This window comes from Chelonoidis abingdonii, chromosome 1 (genome assembly GCF_003597395.2).
Source record: "Chelonoidis abingdonii isolate Lonesome George chromosome 1, CheloAbing_2.0, whole genome shotgun sequence".
Classification (NCBI taxonomy): domain Eukaryota; kingdom Metazoa; phylum Chordata; order Testudines; family Testudinidae; genus Chelonoidis; species Chelonoidis abingdonii.
Window position 1 is genome coordinate 263,969,295 of NC_133769.1, and position 20,810 is coordinate 263,990,104.

The 20,810-nt window shown below is 41.9% G+C and overlaps 1 protein-coding gene across 2 annotated transcripts in view; it reads right to left on the bottom strand.

Moving 5' to 3' along the window:
- The window catches only part of MYO16 (myosin XVI), a 650,995-nt gene that overhangs the window by 483,190 nt on the left and 146,995 nt on the right, over positions 1-20,810 (bottom strand). For both annotated transcript variants that reach the window (XM_075061501.1, XM_075061500.1), the window contains exon 2: positions 1,640-1,903. In XM_075061501.1, the coding sequence (XP_074917602.1) occupies positions 1,640-1,865 (226 nt within the window). In that variant the 5' untranslated portion in view covers positions 1,866-1,903. The remainder of the gene's footprint in view (positions 1-1,639; positions 1,904-20,810) is intronic.

The window sequence follows — 20,810 nt, forward strand, 5'->3', positions numbered from 1 at the left end:
TGTTTACCTACTATGTCTGCAGGTTCGGCCAACTGCAGCTCCCACAAGCTGGGGTTAGTTGCTCTAGGACAACAGGGGCTGTGGGAAGCGGCGCGGGCTGAGGGATGTGTTGGATGCTGCTTCCCGCAGTCCCCGTTGGCCTGGAGCAGCGAACCACAGCCAGTCGGAGCTGCAGTTGGCTGAACCTGTGGACACTGCAGGTAAACAGACTGGCCCGGCCTGCCAAGGGGCTTAACTTGGTGGGTCACGTGCCAAAGGCTGCCAATCCCTGGTCTAAATCAAATCTAGTACAGCCTCTCCCTTATTGCTTTCTCCACCTTCTGAATTAAAAAAAAAAATTGTTTATTATTTTCCCAACAGGTATCTGGGTAGTTGAAGTTCCCCATGACCATCAAGCACTCCTGTGCTTGGGATGATTTTTTAGATGTTTTAAAAAAAAGTCGCATCAATCTCTTCTTTCTGGGTAGGTGGTCTATAGTAGAACTCTACCATGACATCACCCGTGTTTTCTACGCCTTTTATCCTTACCCAGAGACTTTTAACAAATCTGCTTACTATTTCCATCTCAACCTTGGTCCAAGGGTACATCTTGATATACAAGGCAACACTTCCTCTCTTTTTCCCCCTGCCTATCCTTCCCAAGCAAGCAACACTCTTCTATACTAATATTCCAGTCATGTGAACTATCCCACCCAGTCTCTATGATGCCAACTATGTCAGAGTTGTAATTACTCACTAGGATTTCTAGTTCTTCCTGCTTATTCCCCATATTTGCATTAGTTTACAAACGTCTGCGATACTGATTTGTTATCCCCTCTTGTCTCTCCTTTGTCCCTGCAATGCCCATGCTCCCCCTATATTCTGACCCTTCTCCCAGGTCTCCATGTTTTTGACTTACACGTGTGCCTACACACCCCAGACATGTAGAGCATACAACACAGCTCAGGATCTGGGCTATTATGCTGTCAGGAGGTTACATCACATCACCAGCTCATATGTGGATCCAGAAGCGGACAGAGCCAATGTTTTAATGTCAATGTTTCATAAAGCCAAGTCACTGTACATAAACTTTGTCACATCACAACAATCACCACCATCACTTTGGGCTCAGGGTTCATCAAGCACTATTGCTAAAACCCATCCTCTTAAGAATCACCAATTCCTAATAATCATTTAATTGCCCCCAGCCAGAGCTACATCTCTGAAGGAAGCTTATTTATTTATTTCAGAGCTTTGTTTAAATACAGGGAAAACATTTTTCAAAGCATGACTAAACATCTGGGTGCAATTCCATGGCTGTAGTATGCGGGAAGTCAGACTACATGATCAAAATGGTCCCTTCTGGCCTTAAAATCTATGACTCTGTAAACACCTTTATCCTACAGTGACATTCCAAGGCTTCCAAAACACCATTGGCTTTCATCAAGGACATAAAATATATTCCATAATATTTTATGTTATATAATACACATTTACTCTATTGCATGTTAATTGCAAAGGTCAGAGTACATACAAATAACTACCGTTATCTGAAATTAAGTCTAAAATAATGCCCCAAGACACAAGGTAGTTGCTACTCTGAAACTTTTAGCCACACAAAGGAATAAACCATGAGACTGCTGGTAAATGTGTGTGGTACCTTCTTTGTCATCATGATGTATGATTGCATCCTGTATCATATCAGCGAGGTTGAAATGAACTCGGTGATTCTTTCCATGTTTCAATTTTTTCACATGTCCTTCCTGTTTCTGAAAAGCTTTTTCTCTTTCATAATATGCCTTTATTTGATCACAGCGCATACGTTTCACCAACCGCTGACGCTGGCCTAAAGGGAGGGACTCCAGCAAGCACTGGTCAATTTCCATGTCATGTGTTCGAAAAACATTACATAGCTGGAAACAGCCTACAAGAAATGAAAGATAAACGAATTAAGGTCAGATAACACTGAGTTTTCAATGTTTAATGAAATTCCCACCAAACTTATAGGGGTTTCTATTTAACTCTTTAGAAGCAAGCTTCACCTAATTGACTAATACTATTTGGGAAGCACCTGTTTTGCTATCATCTCCTTTATGGAAACACATAAGTAATTCCATGTTAAAAGTATTTTCACTTTTAATGCATGCTTTAAAATGCATAAACACAAACATTAATAGAAAGAGGTCTGAGAGTTCAAATATGTGAGAAGGATGAGACATAAATAATTCACTGTAATATGAGTGGTTACCATTTGCCTACAAACAAGACAGTGAAATGCCAGTCTGATGTTTGTGCCTCCATCTTTGCATTTTCATTTTGCTTTGGGTTAGCAAATTCCTGTTACTCAGTGAGAAGAAAAAACAAAATATCACAACTATAATGATTTCATTAGCATGATATAGGTACTCAGGCAAATGTCTAGCTATTAAAACCAGAAAAATCACGATAGATTCATAATTATGTGAACGAGGTTCTTTGAATTGTATTTAGCTCTCCTAGTGGAATCTTCTGATATCAGGAACTGAAAAGAAATAAACTGAAAATGTACCTATGTTTCAGTCAATCATTCTCTATGCACCCAGAAGCAGGATTCTTTCCCCCACCCCCCAGTGTTAAATTTGCCATTTTTACCAGATGGTAAAGATGGGAGGGACAGTAAAGTAACCCATGCTTGCCCAATGCAGCCTTCTGTCCCACTCTAGTGGCCAGCCCTCATAGAAGTTTGTATGTCTGCTAGTGCCTTTGGATTAACAGGGCTTGTTTAGCTCTGGCAGCAAAGGCTTGCAGTTTTAAGTCAGTGATCCCTATACTTTTTACCTTGTGCCCCCTGTCTGTGCCTTACTCCTATCTGTGCCTCCTCTTCCCCAGGGCTAGGAGCAGGGCTGTGGCTCCAGAAGGGGGAGGATGTGGACACAGGCAAGGGCCCAAGGACCGGGGCCAGAGCCAGGGCCAGAGCTGGGAGCAGAGCTGGGTGGCACTTCCTCCCCACACCCTGTGAGGGCTGGCCCAGGCCCCAGCCGCACCCTCCTGAATGTTCCTCTGGGCCCCCATGGGGGGGCATACCCCACAGTTTGGAGACCTCTGTTTTAAGTCCAGAGTTCAGTCTCTACTGCTGACAACCAGCCCACATACATACCATTACAGTAGCATCAAGCATAAAAAAGTATTTTTAGCACTCTTATTGATAAGTGTTTTCTCTCTCATGTTAGCAGTCATTTCCGCTAAAATGGAATGGTATAACAGTGCTTGGCATTTGAGCTGCCAAATATCAGAAAGCACAAAGAATAAAATATAGCTGCACAACGAGACAGTTGGGAGTGAACACCAGCTGGCAAACTGAAATCTCCATGAACATTTGAAATATTTATTTAATGTTTAGGACAGAAGGAAACTGGAAACAAAGTGGGACACAGGCATCAACATTTTCAAAAGCATTACTACTCTTGTTTGCCTCGGTTTTTCACTTGCCTAACTTCAGACTCTTTGTGCTAAAACTTCAAGTTGCCCAGCAATAGCAGAGAAATAAGGTACAGGAAGGAAAAGAACCAGTGCTGAAAATCATTCTCCAGTGCTAGTCAAATGAGACGAATAATTATTATCCCTCCACCACAGACACTGAACATGGGAACTATTCCAGTTGGTTAATATCCCAGAGATTATGATTAGCTCTGACTGAATATAAGTTTAAGATTTTCTTGTTGTGTTCTTCACATAAAGAATCTATCTAATTTGGACCAGATGGTTGCTTCCAGGGACGGATCAGCACCAAAATGGGACAACGGCAGTGTCATAAACAGACAGTTAAGGGTTAATTCCTTTTTTACTTGTAAAGGTTTAAGAAGTTCACAATACCTAGCTGACACCTGACCAGAAGTACCAATAAGGGAACAAGATACTTTCAAAGTTGGGAGGGGGGAAAAACAGTCCTTTGTCTGTTCTGTGTGTGCTTTTGCCTGATGGAGGAGAGGAACCATCACACTCCTACAGGGTAATAAGTAATTAGAGAAGGAATGTACTAAATCACTTTTATTTCTATTTGTGATTTCTTTTTCCAGAATAGAGGGAGAATCAAATTGAGTTTCTGCGTAACTTCAAAGTTTTGCCCAGAGGGAAACCCTCTGTGTTTTGAATCTGTTATCTGGGAGATTATCTTGCATGTTAATCTCACAGAGGTATTCTTTTCACCTTTTTTCTTTAATTAAAATTCTTCTTTTAAGAACCTGATTGATTTTTTCATTGTTTTAAGATCCAAAGGTTTTGGATCAGTGTTCACCAGCAATTGGTGAGGAAATTCTCTCAAGTCTACCCAAAAAAGGAGTGTAAAGACTTGGCGGGGGGGGGGGGGGGGAGAGGAGGAGGAATTAGTGTCAAATCTGCCCAGGAAAGGCAGAGGTTAGATACTTGGGAGAGATTTGGGGAAAAGCAGAGTTCCAAATGACTCTTCCCTAAATGTTTGTTTAAATCATTTGATGGTGGCAGCGAAATTGTTAACTTAATCTGGTAAATAAACTTAGGGAGTCTTTCATGCAGGTCCCCACATCTGTACCCTAAAGGTCAGAATGGGGAGGGAACCTTGACATGCAGTATCTTTTCTTATTGAGTTTCAAATCATTTTGCTGAGAGGGGTTCCAGAGGCCTCTGGGGAACTATGGAATATAACCTGTGATTTAGATCTGTGCTCCACTTTGTTGATTAAATCTAGCAGCAAGATTCCAAGGAAGACTTCAGCAGGCATAAACTATCATAGCTTCATTGCATCACTTGAACTACGACAATTTGCACCAGCTGAGGATCTAGCCATCTGGGTTCACAAAAGGCAGAGATAGTCATCTCAGTCCAAGATAAAAGCTATGTTGGTTGGCTCAGGGAAAAACTGGCAGAGTGGTTTCCCTGACGAGTCTTGTTTAACCTTTGGAAAGAAAGTAAGTAAATCTAGAAGTTCTCTTTGATCCCTTACTGTTTTTAGATGGCCAAGTATCCTATAGTGGCCTCCTCCACTCCATCTCCATTTAGCAAAGAGATTGATAACTGGATGGATAATTGCAATGTCCTTGTCATTTCCAGACAAGATTACTCCAGTACAATGGGGTATAAAAGCATGGCCCCTTTTGCAGCCAGGTGTGGCTCTGCAAGAAAGCCCCGTATTAATTTCTCCGGTCTGGGGCAGCAATAGGTTTATTTTACCTGCCTGGGACAAGCAGAAGTCAACACACACTAACAAAATAGTATTTTGGATATTTAAGGGAATTTAAGGAAGATTTAAGAAGTCTTTACTCAGCCTGTGCTAACTGTGATAACCTAGCCAAATTCGAGGAATTTTTCACAAAAGCACATACCTCATGCTATAAGCCACTCTTGTCACATTTTGAGTCCCCACATCAAAGCAGGAGGGTGCAAAGCAACCAAACACAGGATCTTATAATTGGAAGTGCCAGGAAGATGAGAACTATCATGAGTAACTATATATGAGCTGGGAATCACACCCCTAACTTGTAGTGTAGAAATACCCCAAGAAGACAAGTGACATATGAAGGGCGGGGAGAGAGGAAAACACTCAAATATATACAATTTTCATATATATATATATATATATAAAATTCTGTGTGTGTATATACAGACACATACACATACAGTTATTTTAACTAGACAAAGTAAATCAACTACTCCCACCTGTCCCTCTACCTACCCATGATGAACTAGCTGATGTAATTTAAGCATCACAGCAGAGAGGGGCTTTCAGCAGGGATTTTAAGCAGGGGAGTATAGTGGCCTTATGGATCAGTTCATATAAATTATGTATTTTGTTGCCTATCAACATAATCAGACAAGAAAATATATGAAATAAAGATAAGTTACAGTTTGGTGCAGTGGTTTGATAAGGTCATCATGACTGTCACTAGACGACTGTACATTAATAACATGCTGATAATATTGCCTGCTATCAAATCCTTTTAGAAAAGCTTATTAGGTATGATTTATTTACTCAGCTGCACTATGCCAAAGTCACAAGAGTGCAGGATGGCTTTCAGCGTGTACCCATCATGCAAGTACTATGTGTCCCTTATGAACCTATAAGTTTGAAAAAACCACCTGGAAGTATGAAGGGCCAACAAAAGGTAAAAATCATATTATTTCTTGCTTGTTTGAAACTAGAACAGAACAAAAGAAATCCACAGTTATTCTAAAGCAATTTGAGTGGTATTCACTATTATAGAACTACTTCACCAGACATGGGACCAAATAAAACCATTATGAAGAGTGTAATTATGACTACAAAATAAACTGTTGATATAATTGTAGGAATTTGCTCACAAATGCCTAAGTACCAATTTTAAACACAAATTATTGGCATGATCATGTACAAACAAGAAATTCCTGAGTTAATAGGATTGTGCACTTAAAATTGTGCTATAACCTCATTTTGAGGCTAAGGGGAGGAATTGTTAGTCTCAATCGGTGTTGCAGGGCTAGGGCTAACTCACAAATGACTAACGCAGGGTATGGAGGGTGCAGTGAAAAGAGTGAGCAAGATAGTTAGATTTCTTTATCGAATATGGGCCATGCTCTGTATAATTCCATGCTTTGCATAAAATCATTGCCCATACCTCTCTTTGTGAATGATATGCACACATTTCCCCTTCTATGCTTCTGTTCCTCTGTGGTAACAAGCTGCAGAAGACACTTTCGTGGCTTGAAGTGGTGTGGAGAATCTCCCTGTCTAAAGGTCATTGCAAATTTGTCCTCAAACACAACAGAACACAGTTTCCCACTGGTGTTCGTACCTTATACATCCAGATTTTCACTTCATTTCACAAATTTGCTATTGTGATCCACAGAAACAAATGCTCTCCTGATCTGGAAATAACGCTTTTTACTGCACACATAAGATAGCAAAGTTGCCTCCCCATCCCTTCCCTCCCCCACCCCCAAATAAAAACCTTTGGAATGAATTTCTTCTTACAGTAACAAGAATCTGAATTTTGTTGTGACTCAAGATAAGAATGCAATATGTTGAAAGCTACAAAAGCAATTGAAAACATTAGTCTTTAACCTGCAAACACTGACATGTTTATCTTTACTCTACTATTAAAGTCAGGGGGACTAGTCGCCTAAATGGGAGAAAAGTTAAGCATGTTGGTAAATGCTGGCAGGACTGGAGGCTTAAGATACAAATTGACAATGGTCTGTGTTCATATTGGAAAATGTTACAATATTTTAAGAAAGATTATCTTTTAAACATACACTGTAAGTCAGAAAAAAAGTATATACAGTCAGTAACATACCAGGAATGCCTGTTATTTGGAATGAATCTAAACTTAATTTTTCTAAGCAGACTTTGGGAAATGTACACCCAGTGGTAGATTCAAGAAAAGGGGAAAAAATGGTAATTTTAACTTTGAGGACTGAATCATCTTTTGTATAATGTAATATGTACACAAGGAAATGTGTAGATTGTATAAGGATAATACAAGAATTATTAAATAAGGATTTATAGGTGCAATTATTCCTTAAAGACTGTAGACCTTAAGCTTAATACTGTTGTATTAACCTCCAAGTTCTCCAGTATAGCACAGGTCAGAAAGGTATAATTTACAAAGCCTTGCTTTCACTCTGATTGGTTTTTGTTGTATGCATTGCTTTGTTATCCTCTGTTATAGCTGAACATTTTGAAATTTCCAAATCATAGCCAATCAGCAATAGATGGTTCCTCTTAAAAAATCTACCCATTCTGGCAGTAGCTTTGAAATGAGAAAAGAAGTGCATCTGTTGATTAGACAAGGATGACTTTCTTTTACATTGTTTGCACTGTTGTTGTATGTGTTGGTTCCAGGATATGAGAGATACAATGTAGGTGAGGTAATGTCTTTTAGTGGCCCAACATCAGTAGCTGTAAAGGATTAGTTTCCAAGCTTCTCAGAACTTTTCTTCATGTCTGGGAAGATAACCAGGGTATCTAAGCTAAATATAGATTGGAACAGATTATTAAGCAGGAGGGGCTCACATATGCTGTAGGAAACCACTTAAAATTGGCAGTTAAGGGATAGATTGTTAAGCATAAGAGGTTCCCTCCCCATTCCTGGGAGTTAAGGGAGCTCCTATTCCATATGATGTCTCCAGAGAATGTCATGAGCTACTGGGGCTGTGTGTTGTGTCTATGGGGGTGGCTGGGGGGAAATTCCCCCATCTTTCTTGCCCCACATAGTATCTGCTTGGGGTGGAAGTTGGACCAATGGGGCTACGTATGAGACAGAAGGGGTGCCCTTTTCAGCTCTCTATTTCTGCCCCATGTGGTGCACACAGAGTGGGGCATGGATCACTGGGGCTATATGCTAGGTCCCCCTGCCATTGCTGCAGCTGCTCAGGAAACTCTCAGGTGTCCCAGTACAGTGTGTGCTGCTGATGATTTGGCAGTGGTGCTAGCCCAGATTCAGAATGCTTTTGTCTAGTTATTATATTGGCAGGTTGCCACATTTTTTCCTTAGAAATGCAAGCGAGAGAAGAAAAATTGTGATGTTGACAGTTTATATCTTAGCAAAAGCTGGATGGATTTCATTGAACAAAGACAAGACACTTTCGCAGCCTGAGGGCTATCCCTTTGCCAGATTCCTAGGTGTGCTGCTAACAATGGATGTGGGAAAGCTTCGAAAAGAAAAGGTCACAAGAATCTGTATAATGGTAAGTGCTGGGCCACTTAAATATAGGGGCCCTATCACGTTCACCCAAAATACATGAGTCAGAATTTTCAATTTTGGGAACCTAAAATTAAGCACCTAAATCCATATCTCGGCAACTAAATGAAAATGGCCTGATTTTCAGAGGGGTCAAGCCCCTGCAACTCCCACTGACTTCAATGTTTTGTCAACAATAGTTTATCATTCATTTAAAAAAATAACAACTAATCAAACCTAGACTTCTATATTGCAATATTTTTTGAAGAATATAATATTACCAATCTATACCCAAAATGTAGTTAGCTAAATGGTTAAGACGGATGTGAGAAAATCCTGGATTAATCAATAAATAACATTGTAAGTACTGGATCAAGTCTGCAACAGGTGTAAATCAGTGTGGCTCCTTCAAGTTCAATGGAACTGTGCTAATTCACAGCAGCTGGCCCCTAGGTAACTTAATATAGGCTGGTGATGATCCTTGTTAGAGAACAGATTCTGATCATAAGATTAATGAACTCACCTTTTCAGCAATGCACGTAATTGCTACACATGGTTACTTCACTGCATACATTTGCTGCAGCAGTGATTTGCTGCTACCAAAAAGAAAAGATTAAAAGTTTATTTATCATTGTTGCTGTAGCTGAAGTGAGTTTAGCTGCTGTAGGAGAAATCAGTAATATGTATGCAACAGCCCAGCTGAAGTAATTCTTGTGATTATAGGTGCCCTCTTTATAAATCAAAAATCATCTTCATGTCCTTTCAGTTTGAAAAAAAGTGCTTCGGAGCAACAGAAGCAGCAAGATTAGTGTAAATCCATCTCAAATTGCACTGTTAAAGTCAGTATCAAAATGCTAGTATTTAAAAATCTTTTGGTCAATCTAGAGAAAATTACTTACAAGTTCAAGAGCAATTCTGTTACATCTGTTAGGCTTTTGTTGAAGCACACTGCTCTTAACCATTCACCTGACTTCAACAGCTGAAGTATTTTGGTTAGGTCAGCAGCATTGTGTTCAGTTTAGTGAGATGTCTTTATTCCTTTTTCAAAGCAGATGAACAAGGAGTTATAAATATAAGTGTTATTTACCTCCATGTAAAAAATTCAATTAATGCCATGTCTTCGGAGCAATAAATTGCGTCTCAGCAAAGAAGTTGATCTGGCTCTCCTGTCCTTGGTTCTACAGAGCTCTTGTAGATGCAGTTATAAAGTTAGGCCCCTTCAACAACTTAATATAAAAAGCTTCCTGATTTTCTGCAGAACATATTTCTCTGTCTTTGCTGAAGAGGAATACTGAGCATCGTCAAACGACCGTGCCATTATAAAACCATACTCCTGTATGCTTTTCTTCAGAAGCCCTTTGATGTGACTGGACTGGTGAGCAGGAGCTGCAATCAATTTCCAGTTTGATACCAAGGAAAATAGTACTTATCGGACACTATTAATCAACTCTACAGGCTCTTCTAATAGACTTTATTATCTATCTATCAATGATTCAGTGATGCTACTGCAACATTTTATAACAATTTATTACTTTTAAATCACTAAGTCAACCATTTGGGTTCTACCTGTGTAGGGCTAGAAGGAAATCTGAATAATAAAGAACCCAGTATAATGGTGGGCTCTATTCTCTCATTTATGAGCTATGTCACATGACACTCTGTAACATATGGATCTTGTGTGTTTTAGGTAAGAATCATTAACTGCCTACTAGCCAATCCAACAAACAGAATGCAGTGATATACTCATGCAGAGACCTTAAATGTAATGAAATATGGATTTCAAATATGTGCAAAGGGATTCTCTATGGGAATGTGTGTATATGCATGTGCATATATATTTTAAAATATATATGCATGTGCAAATATACACACATACAATATGGAAACAGGAGGAGGTCTAAATTCAAATTCTTTGTTTCACATGGTACATTTCCTAAAATAGGAAGCGCTATCACAGTGGGCAATGCTCAGAACTGCATGAATGCATGGAAAATGAATGGGCACAATCTGCTCGTGCTGATGCTGCTTCATCCAGAGACTGAAAAGCTGTTGTCCCCACATGCTCTCTACTGCTGTTGTCCTTGCACAATCTCTTAGAAGATGAGACAAGGGCACACTCTGGATTCTCAGAATAAGCATAATCAATCTCAAGCGCTCCGTCCCCTCAAGTACAAAAACCGCTGCAAAAGGGAAACAAGCCCCATGGATTGTTTGACGGCACTGCAGTTTCTGATAGAAAGCTATTCCATAGTTGCCCAGTGACAGCATGAAGTGGTATTAGACCATTTGTTTCTCACCCTGTACCTAAACTGTGTAACTGGGCTTTGCGTAAGGGACAAAGCTGGATGGAATTCAGCCCCTAGTCCACCAGCAACCTTCAAGAATATAATGTAGCCCCCTCTGCCAATGCTCTTCCAGATAGGGCTGGTGCAACATTTAGGCAAATTAAGCAGCCGCCTAGGGTGCCTAGTGATTGGGGGCACCTAAAAGTCCCCTCAGGCAAGGAGGTGGAGTGGAGTTGAGCTGGGTGGGGGGTGCGCGGGGAGAGCTGCCCGCAGTAACGGGAGGGGGTGCACAGGGGAACAGCTCCCTGCCCCAGCTCACCTCCACTCTGCCTCCTCCGCTGAGCACACAGCCCAGCTCTAAGTCTCCTCCAATCAGCACCACACGCCTGGCAGGGAGGAGAATTAGAGTGGTGCCAGCGTGCTCAGCGGAGGAGGCGGAGCTGAGGTGAGCTGGATGGGGGAAAACCCAGGCAGAGTTAGCTGCCGTGATAGGGGCGGGGGACGTCTCCCCAGGCAGGGTTAACTGCCACAGGGGGATGGGGGAGAGTCTCCCCGGGTGGGGTTAGCTGCCGTGGGGGGATAGGGGGAGTCTCCCCAGGTGGGGTTAGCTGCCTTGGGGGGATGGGGTGGAGAGGGGTTAGCTGTCATGGTGCGGGGGGTAGCTGCTGCAGGGGGGGCTTCCCCGGTGGAGGGCTGAGTTAGCTGCCGTGGAGGGGTGGGGTTAGCTTGGTGGGGAGTGCAAGGTGGAAGTTTCCCCTAGAGAGCGAAACTTCCTTTCACCGGCCCTGCTTCCAGACTATAACTTCTGTCCTTCGGGTCCGATATGCAGGGGGTGTTCGGTGACTGGATTGGTGAAATTATCCCAAACACATCTCCAACAGCCCAGATCTAATTAGTTTATTTAGGACAAGGGCAGAAGCCTCTTAATGTATCGCTACACTGGCACTGTAAACTCTAATGGACCCAGGAATCACAGCCATGCTAACGTGTCCATACTTCACTACACAGACCTTTTGACTCAGGTTTGCAGCTTGACCTCCATCCACACTGCAAAATGATAGGGCTAACCTATCCCCCAGGAGGCTCCTAGGACTGGGATCCTGAGGACTTCCTGACCCAAGTCAGAATGATGTGGACGTGGATGGAAGGGAGGCTTGGGCTCAAACTTTAACAGGTGTAAAGTGCAGAATAGACATAGCCCTATACAACAAGCAAAAGCAGCAAGAGCCCTGCAACACAGCCATACCACTTCTGTGCGTCCCCTCTCTCCCATCAGTGAGATTAAAGTGGTGTAGTGTACTGTACTGCAGGTCAAAAATTTCACCCAGAGAAGAGGGAATTTTAGGAGTAATTATCAACTAAACTACATGAAGAGAGTTTAATGGGCATTAATTTAATTCCCATTGGACAGGTATCTGAACGACCAAAAAAAAACCCACCACCATCCCTTCTTGCTGGATTTATGTCTGTATTTACAGTGCTCAGATACCAGTGGTAAGCATGGTATATCAATAGACAATATAGTGACCAGATGTCCTGATATTAGGGGCTTTGTCTTACGTAGGCAACCTATTACTGAACCCCACCCCTCCCGATTTTTCACATTTGCTATCTGGTCACCCCAACAGACAAACAGGAAGCAAGAGAAAAACTAATGAAGAAGAAAAACCTAGCTGATCTCAAAAGTAAAAGATGTTTGTGCCTGTAGTGGGGTGGACTGCCCTACTCCCTGTGAAAGTGGGCTGTGGCAGGCCAGGGGGGCCTGCACAGCCCAAGAGCCAATCGGAAAAGGGTTTGTTGTGAGCCAATCAGGGCCCAGATTGTAGACAGCCAATCAGGGCCAGGCTCAGAGGTATATAAAGGCTGCCCAGAGCAGGAGCAGGCAGTCTGTCCCATGCCTTTGACAGGGGAAGGTCAGTCTCCAAAGGGGAGACTAGCACCATGGACAGCGCAGTGCTGGGCAGGCTCAGGGAGGCTAGAAGGCTCTAGCCCATAGCTGCCAGGCTGTAGGCCCTTAGGCGAAGGGCCTAGTGGGTGCAAGGGGCCGTAGGGTAAGCGGCCCAGGGAAACAGACTAAGGAGGAAAAGGAGGAGGACAGCGAGGCTAATGCCAGATGGTCCCTGGGCTGGGACCCAGAGTAGAGGGTGGGCCTGGTTCCCCCCCCCACTTTCCTCCTTGCAGTACACCCAGCCACAGGCTGTAGGGAGTGGCCATTATAGACCACACCAGATCCCTGCCAAGAGGGATTTGACTTTGAGGGCGAGTGGTTACACCTGAAGGCTGGAGTGGGATTGCTGATTATTGATCCCCGGAAGGGGGTGCAGAGAGACTGAGGGGCAATGCTGGAGGGCACTGGCCTTGAAGAGGACACCGCCGAGCAGGGAGCAACGCGGGTCCAGAGACACCAACAGAGGGCAGATAGATGGTCGGGACACCACCAGGAGGGGGCGCTCCACTGGACAGAGCTAATTCCCAGGGTTACCAGCAGGAGGCGCCAGGTGGTGAGTCCCAAACCCGTTTACAGTGCCTAAAAGAGATACAGAATTTTTAAAAGAAAAGTACATTTATAATTAATGCTGTCAGAATGTTCAGGGTATGACGACTTCAAAGTATTTGATCAAAAAATAACAGTCAGGTGAACTACATTAACCGTGCTACTACGCAGTTTTAATTTTTCTTCTCACTTTTTTCAAAATTTTGGTTTTAAAAAAATGTTTAGAAGGAAGAAAGTGAGCTGACATCTTTGAGGTAGGTTTTCACCTTTTACAGCTTTTTTCAGTTACTCTTGGGCAAGTGTACCATGTCACAAGAGTAAACTGGATTCTAGGAGTAACTAGTGGACATTACATGCATAATCTGTTAGATTAGCACATTAACACTGTGACTTTCAAAGCCTCTGCTGAAATGTGGTTTTGGAAGCTCTGGCTGGATTTTAATGTTTTTAAAACTTCTAAAAATAATTAGATCAACAGCAAATAAAAATTAAGAAGCTTGAAGCCTGAACTTACAGTGGAAGCACAGAGGGGCTGGGCTTGCAGTAAGAAATCTTAAAGGATAAGAAAGAAAGGGGGAAAGTGACTGCTGGGAAGTTTCTACTTTTAACCTACACAGTTATCAGCTAGATCTCTGGTCTTTTTTTTTTGTTGTTGTTGTTAATGTTGGTCACACTGGGAAAACTGTGAAGTTGCAACTAAACTGAATATACGGAATACTTCCTAACATTCAATAAATGGAAAAGATTTAACACATTCATTTGTAATGAACACTGTCAGATGCAGAAAAAAAGATCCCTCATGCACTGTAGAAATATTCCCAGGCATTTCAGAATGTTACATATGAATGGTTTGTAACACAGGCTGAAGACATCAGAACTCACATATGTAACCTGGCTAAAACACTGAGATAGGTGGCTGCCAGGGGTGAATTTGTAACTTTGGAGGATGAATTAATATACAAGTGCACAGTGATGGGAACCAAAAATATTGTTGCCAGGCTAACATGTTGAGTGAACCCACACTAAAGTAACAAAATTGCAAAAGCTGAATCAAGAAGGGAGAAAGCTGGCCAGTAAGAGGCAGAAACAGTACCTCTTCCTAGCAAAAAAACAATGGAGCAAACAAAGACACACAGGCGAGATAAAAACCACCACAAAGGCATTTCATCATAGAGCTTCTCAGATGCCACTAAGACAGCAAGCATGATAGAGATCAAGGGAAGTGTCCAGCACATGGAAAGAGTTGCAGAAAATGAAAAGAGGAGGAAAAAATACTTTTTTTGTTTGTTTTTTTTACAAAAGCCCACAAGCCACAAAATAAGTCACATATGGTTGAAGACAAAGAAGATTTTCAGTATTACACATCACATAACAGCAGAGAAAACCAAAAGGAAAACTGTGGTTCCTAATTCTGAACATGAAGGCTGGCAAGCACCCAGGAAGGAAACCCTGTGCCAAATGGATTATGGTTCTATATGCAATCTAATATTTTAGAGAGATTATTGCAAAGTAAGACCAGTATAAATGCAAAAATCTAGTTAACAGTACAGTAGACATAGGCAAAAATTCTATGACAGTCCTAATATGCAAGTCTGATGCACGGAATGGATAACAGTCTGCTTGGACCAAAATCACTTTAGGGAAGAAAGATACTGTACTAGAGATTCTCCTGACATAGTGCTTGGGGTATGCTACAGCCCACCGGGATAGCTGGATATGGATAGAGACCTCTTTAATGTTTTTAACTAAATAAATACTAATGGGAATTATGCAATTATGGGTTACTTTAACTTCCCAGATTAGAGGACAAGTGGTACTAATAATAGTTGGGCCCATATTTTCCTGAATGTGATAGCTGGGACACTTCTTCACCAAACAGATGCTGATCCAACAAGAAGTGATGCCGTTTTAGATTTGGTATTGATGAGTAGGGAGGACCTCATGGAAGAATTGGTTGTAGAGGACAACCTTGGTTTGAGTGACCATGAGCTAATTCAGTTCAAACTAGATGGAAGGATATACAAAAATAGATCTGCAATTAGGGTCCTTCATTCAAAAAAGCTAACTTTTAAAAAATTAAGAGAATTACTTAGGGAAGTGGACTGGACCAAAGAACCCCAGGATCTGAATGTGGAGGTGGATTGGAATTACTTTAAGTCAAAGTTTCAGAAGCTACCTGAAGCCTGCATCCCAAGCAAGGGAAAAAAATTCATAGGGAAGGGTGGCAGACCAAGCAGGATGAACAAGCATCTCAAACAGATCATCAGGAGAAAGCAGAAAGCCTACAAGGAATGGAAAATGGGAGGGATCAGCAAGGACAGCCACCTCTTGGAGGTTAGAAAGTATAGGGATGAAGTGAAAACTGCCAAAAGCCAAGCAGAGTTGGACCTTTCAAAGAGAATTAAAACTGATAATAAAAAATTTGATGTAAGCAGAATCTGAATGAATTCCCCTGACAGTTAGCTGGGAGGCTTTAGGAGCAAACTGTATTTACATGAACACACCTGCTCTGTCTAGATATCTAGCAGAGCAGTGTTGCTCAAAGTGATCAACCTTGGCTGGCGCTAGGTTACAAATCACTTTAGTACTGAATACAGGGTTAGTGAAGTGCTGTTTCAATGTAGCTTTCATTATGGTCTGAATACAGGGAAGCAGGACCATGCTTAACCTGTCCCTAATGAGGGGGTCACCCTCAGCTGAAAGGACCTCGTTAAACTAGGGGCTCAAATGCCAGAGCCCTGTGAAAGTAAAAGGGGTGGGGACGCTTCCCCAAGAGTTTTCCCTGGACTGGTTTAAGCTGTCTCTTTCTCTGTCTCCCCCCCCCCCCCCCACACACACACTGTTCAAATTGCTAAATAGGTTTCATTAGCCTCTTTGCTATTTTAAATGTTCAATGTGAGCTGAAATCAGTTGTGGTAGGGCTATGTTTCTTGCCCTGCCTGCTAAGAGCTGAAAATTACTGAGACCGATGTGCAGAAGTTACAAGAGAGAGGCAGGTGACAGCAGAAAGTGACTGACAGTCAGGTGGTGGCAAGCGGCCAGCAGAACAGCTTGCAGAGAGGCCAGAGCAGAGCCCCGCAGAGAAGTGCAGTCAGTCATCAACCAGCAGGTGGATGGCAGAGAGGGGTGGCGAGCAAGTGCCCAAGCAGTGGAGTGAGTAAGGTGCCTCTTTGCCCCCCTCTCCCCATTTACCCACATTTGAACTCTGCAGATGTATCTCTGAACTCTGGGTCTGCACTGACCAAGGACAGCAATTGTGAGTGGGGTACAGAGAAGTGACAGGCACACTAAAGGGACTTTTGGGTTGCTGGAGTTAAGAACCTGAGGGGAAAAGGACACTGCCCAACTTACTTGGGGTTGGGTCTTTTGCTCACAGTTTATGTTTATGAACCCTGTTTGCTGGGTTTTCCCAAATTAACAAGTTACTTCCTTCCTTTTATTAAAAGTTTCTTTTCTACACAGACTGTTTGCGAGTGGAGAAGTATTGCCTCTCAGAACCATCCTGGGGTGCTGTGTAATTTTCCCAGGTTTCTGGGTGGGGATTCAAGCCAGTTTTGTGTTGTATTGTTGGAAAGGAACCCCTAGATATTGAACCAGGCCCTGGTTGCTGCTGGCTCCACCTGGTAGAAGGGTTACAATAAGAAGAAAACAAACAAAGAAGGAGTGGGACTGCTAAACACTGAGAATGGGGTTGAGATTAAAGATAATCTCGGTATGTCCAAATACCTAAATAAATACTTTGCCTCAGTTTTTAATGAGGCTAACAAAGGTTAGGGGGAGTGGCAGGGTGGCTAATGGCAATGAGGATATTGAGGTAGAAATTACCACATCCGAGGTGGAAGTCAAACTCAAACAACTTTATGGGACTAAACTGGGGGGCCTGGATAATCCATCCAAGAATATTAAAGGAATTGGCACATGAAATTGCAAGTCAAATACCAAAGGTTTTTAATGAATCTGTAAACTTGGGATTGTACCCTATGACTGGAGAATTGCTAATACAGTTCCTATTTTTAAGAACAGGGGAAACAGTGATCCAGGAAACTATAGGCCGATTAATTTGACCTCAATTGTACGCAAGGTCTTGGAACAACTTTTGAAAGAGAAAGTAGTTAAGGACATAGAGGTGAATGGCAATATTGGATAAAATACAACATGGTTTTACATGGTAGTTTGACCCAGACCAAGAAGGTAACTGATTTTTTTAGACAAAGGAAATGCAGCAGATCTAATCTACCTGGATTTCAGTAAGGCGTTTCACATGGGAAATTATCAGTTACATTGGAGAAGATGGGGATTAATATGAGAATTGAAAGCTGGATAAGGAACCAATTAAAGAGGAGACTACAATGGGTCATACTGAAAGGTGAACTGTCAGGCTGGAGGGAAGCTATTAGTGGAGATCTTCAGGGACTGGCCTTAGGACCAACGTTATTTAACATTTTTGTTACTGACCTTGGCACAATAAGTGAGAACACGCCAATAAAATCTGCAGATGACAAAAAGTTGGCAAGTATTGCCAATATGGAGGAGGACCGAAATATCATACAAGAAGATTTGGATGAGCTTGTAAATTGGAGTAATAAAAATGGGATGAAATTTAATAGTGCAAAGTGTAAGGTTATGCATTTAGGGACCAACAACAAGAATTTTTGCTATAAACTGGGGATTTATCAGTTGGGAATGACAAAGGAGGAGAAAGTCATGGGTGCACTGGTGATCACAGGATGACTATGGCCTTAGACTCATATGCTTTAAGATCAGAAGGGAAAATTGTGATCATCTAGGCCTTGTCTACACTACAGGGATAAGTTGACCTAAGTTATGCAACTCTAACTACATGCATATGAGTCTAAAGCCATGTCTACTCTTACCAGGGATTCACACTGCTGCGATTGATGCAGCGGGGGTTGATTTAACGGGTCTAGTGAAGACCCACTAAATTGACTGCAGAGTGCTCTCTGGTTGACTCCAGTACTCCACTGGAACAAGAAGAATAAGGTATGTCAATGGGAGAGCATCTCCCATCAACGCAGCACAGTGTAGACACCACAGTAAGTCAACCTAAGCCTGTGTTTCTCAAACTGGGGTCACCGCTTGTGTAGGGGAAGCCCCTGGTGGGCCAGACCAGTTTGTTTACCTGCCCCGTCCACAGGTCCAGCCGATTGCAGCTCCCACTGGCCACGGTTCACTGCTCCAGGCCAATGGGAGCTGCTGGAATCAGTGCAGGCCGAGGTATTTACTGGCCTCCACTTCCAGCAGCCCCCATTAGCCTCCTCAATACCAGTTCTCATTGTAGGAGTACATACTAGGTGTAAAGATCAGAGAATGTTTGGGGTTTGACTGGAGTGCAAAGTGCTCTGGCTATTCTCAGCTGCCCTTTGGGTTTTTATGAATGATTGTAGGTTACAGTAAACTTTAAGCTGCTCTAACTTAAATCACAAGGTTGGGCAGGCTTCCAGATACCCTGATAATAGAGGATACTAAAAAATGGCATAAAACCACCTCCCCAATCCTCCTTCCCAAACTTGTGTTTGTATCAATGGGCATATGATTCTCGAGCATGAGAAGAAATGAGTCTCTTTATAGTGGACACAGATGATCTCTATATAACAGTTCATAGTGATATGTAAGAATACACAAGGTATTCAGGGACATAACAGCAATAGCCAAGTGAACTATCTAAGAAAAGGAGAAGAAGTCAAAAAATTGAAGATCCTCATTGAACAAGGTATATTGAAAAAAAGCATGCAGCCAAGCGACAGGATCAGTGCTGATCTACAAGAAACTCCAATTTCCTTCATTGTGCAATAGCCAATGTACAGATGATTCCTCAAAGCTACCAACAAAACAATTGCAGAGAAAATTGATCCTGCTCACAATATCAGATGTTGCCTCAAATTCATTATCTGTCTACAGCCAAATAAATTAACATAACCTGAACCTTAGATCTTATGCAAAGTAACACTGCACAAAAAGACAGGTTAATAGGATCTCTGGTAAGATTGTCAGGCCCAATGTTTAGCATCTGGCTAAAACAAAGTTTCTGTTTTAAAGTGTTCTCTGATAGAAAACTCACACATTCTAAAAGAAGGATGGCAGAAATCTTCACATCCCAGCCCCTCGACTGAGGAACCCAATAACAAACCCTATGCTTGTGTGTTGTGCCATCTTGCCCACATTTCCTGCCAGTTCCATTCTTGTAAGACAGGAAGAGACTAAAACTGACAAATTCCCATTTCACTGAATCACCATACAGAGCAGAAATCTTGTCAGATGTAGAGCCCTGCCACCAGGCAAGAATGGAACTGGCAGGCAGCAGGGATTCAATGGCCAAACTTGCACATGTACATCTGCAAATCACAACAGACCAAACAGTCTGTCTTTTCCATTGTCATGCCAAGCAGCTGGAATTTTAATACAGTAACAGATTTTCTTTTGAGGGACTTATTTTAATATTTGGAAAATCAGTTTTATGGGATGACCAAATATGGAAGCTATCAACTTTGACAGTGGTCTTTTATAGGTACGTGTGTAACCATAAAACATCAATCAGGGTGGCCATTTATTTTGTTTCTGACCAAACTAAACCTGTCTTGATCAGTATAGACACAAATGCTATTTTCTTTGGAATCAAACTAGAAAATCCTTTTCACTGTATGAGCTGTCTTACATATCTGGGGTCACACCACATAATTTGTTTTTTTTATACTATTGCTTGCTTTCTAAATGTATAGCTAATTCTTCTCTGATTTTAAAGCAGATCTACTGTGTAATGGTAGGTCCCAGTTACAGATTTCAGTTGACAGATTTGGGAAAAACAGGACTGATCAGTGTCTTGTCTTAGGTATGCAAAAAATAAACCCTGAAACTTGATTTAACATAATAAAAATGGGTTATGTTTGTACCATTTCACAGAAGTATGGAGACATGCTATGCCATTTTCTGTTCTTGCCATAATCTTTGCCTCAAAAATGTGATGTCAGAATCTAATGTTTCATGCATGCTGTGCAATATGTTGAGAAAGAAATCCATCAACCTCATGAAGAAACTTGCACAAATACAGACAGATATCATCTTCCTTTCCACATGCAAACGGATGGACACCATAACAAATGGACTAAAGGTAAAAAATCCACTGCTATCTACATACTACACAGACCAAAGTGAGAGATTATGCCATACACTATCAAAGAAACTGAGGAACCACCTGATCAGCATCCTATACAGCAAACAGGAAAACATCAAAAAAGAGCTCTCCAACCTGGAGACTTTCATTAATAACCAAACTTCCATAAAAACGGACTTCACTAAAATAAGACAGGAGATCTACAGCACTCACTTCACCTCTCTACAAAGGAAAAAGGACTGTAAGCTGTCTAA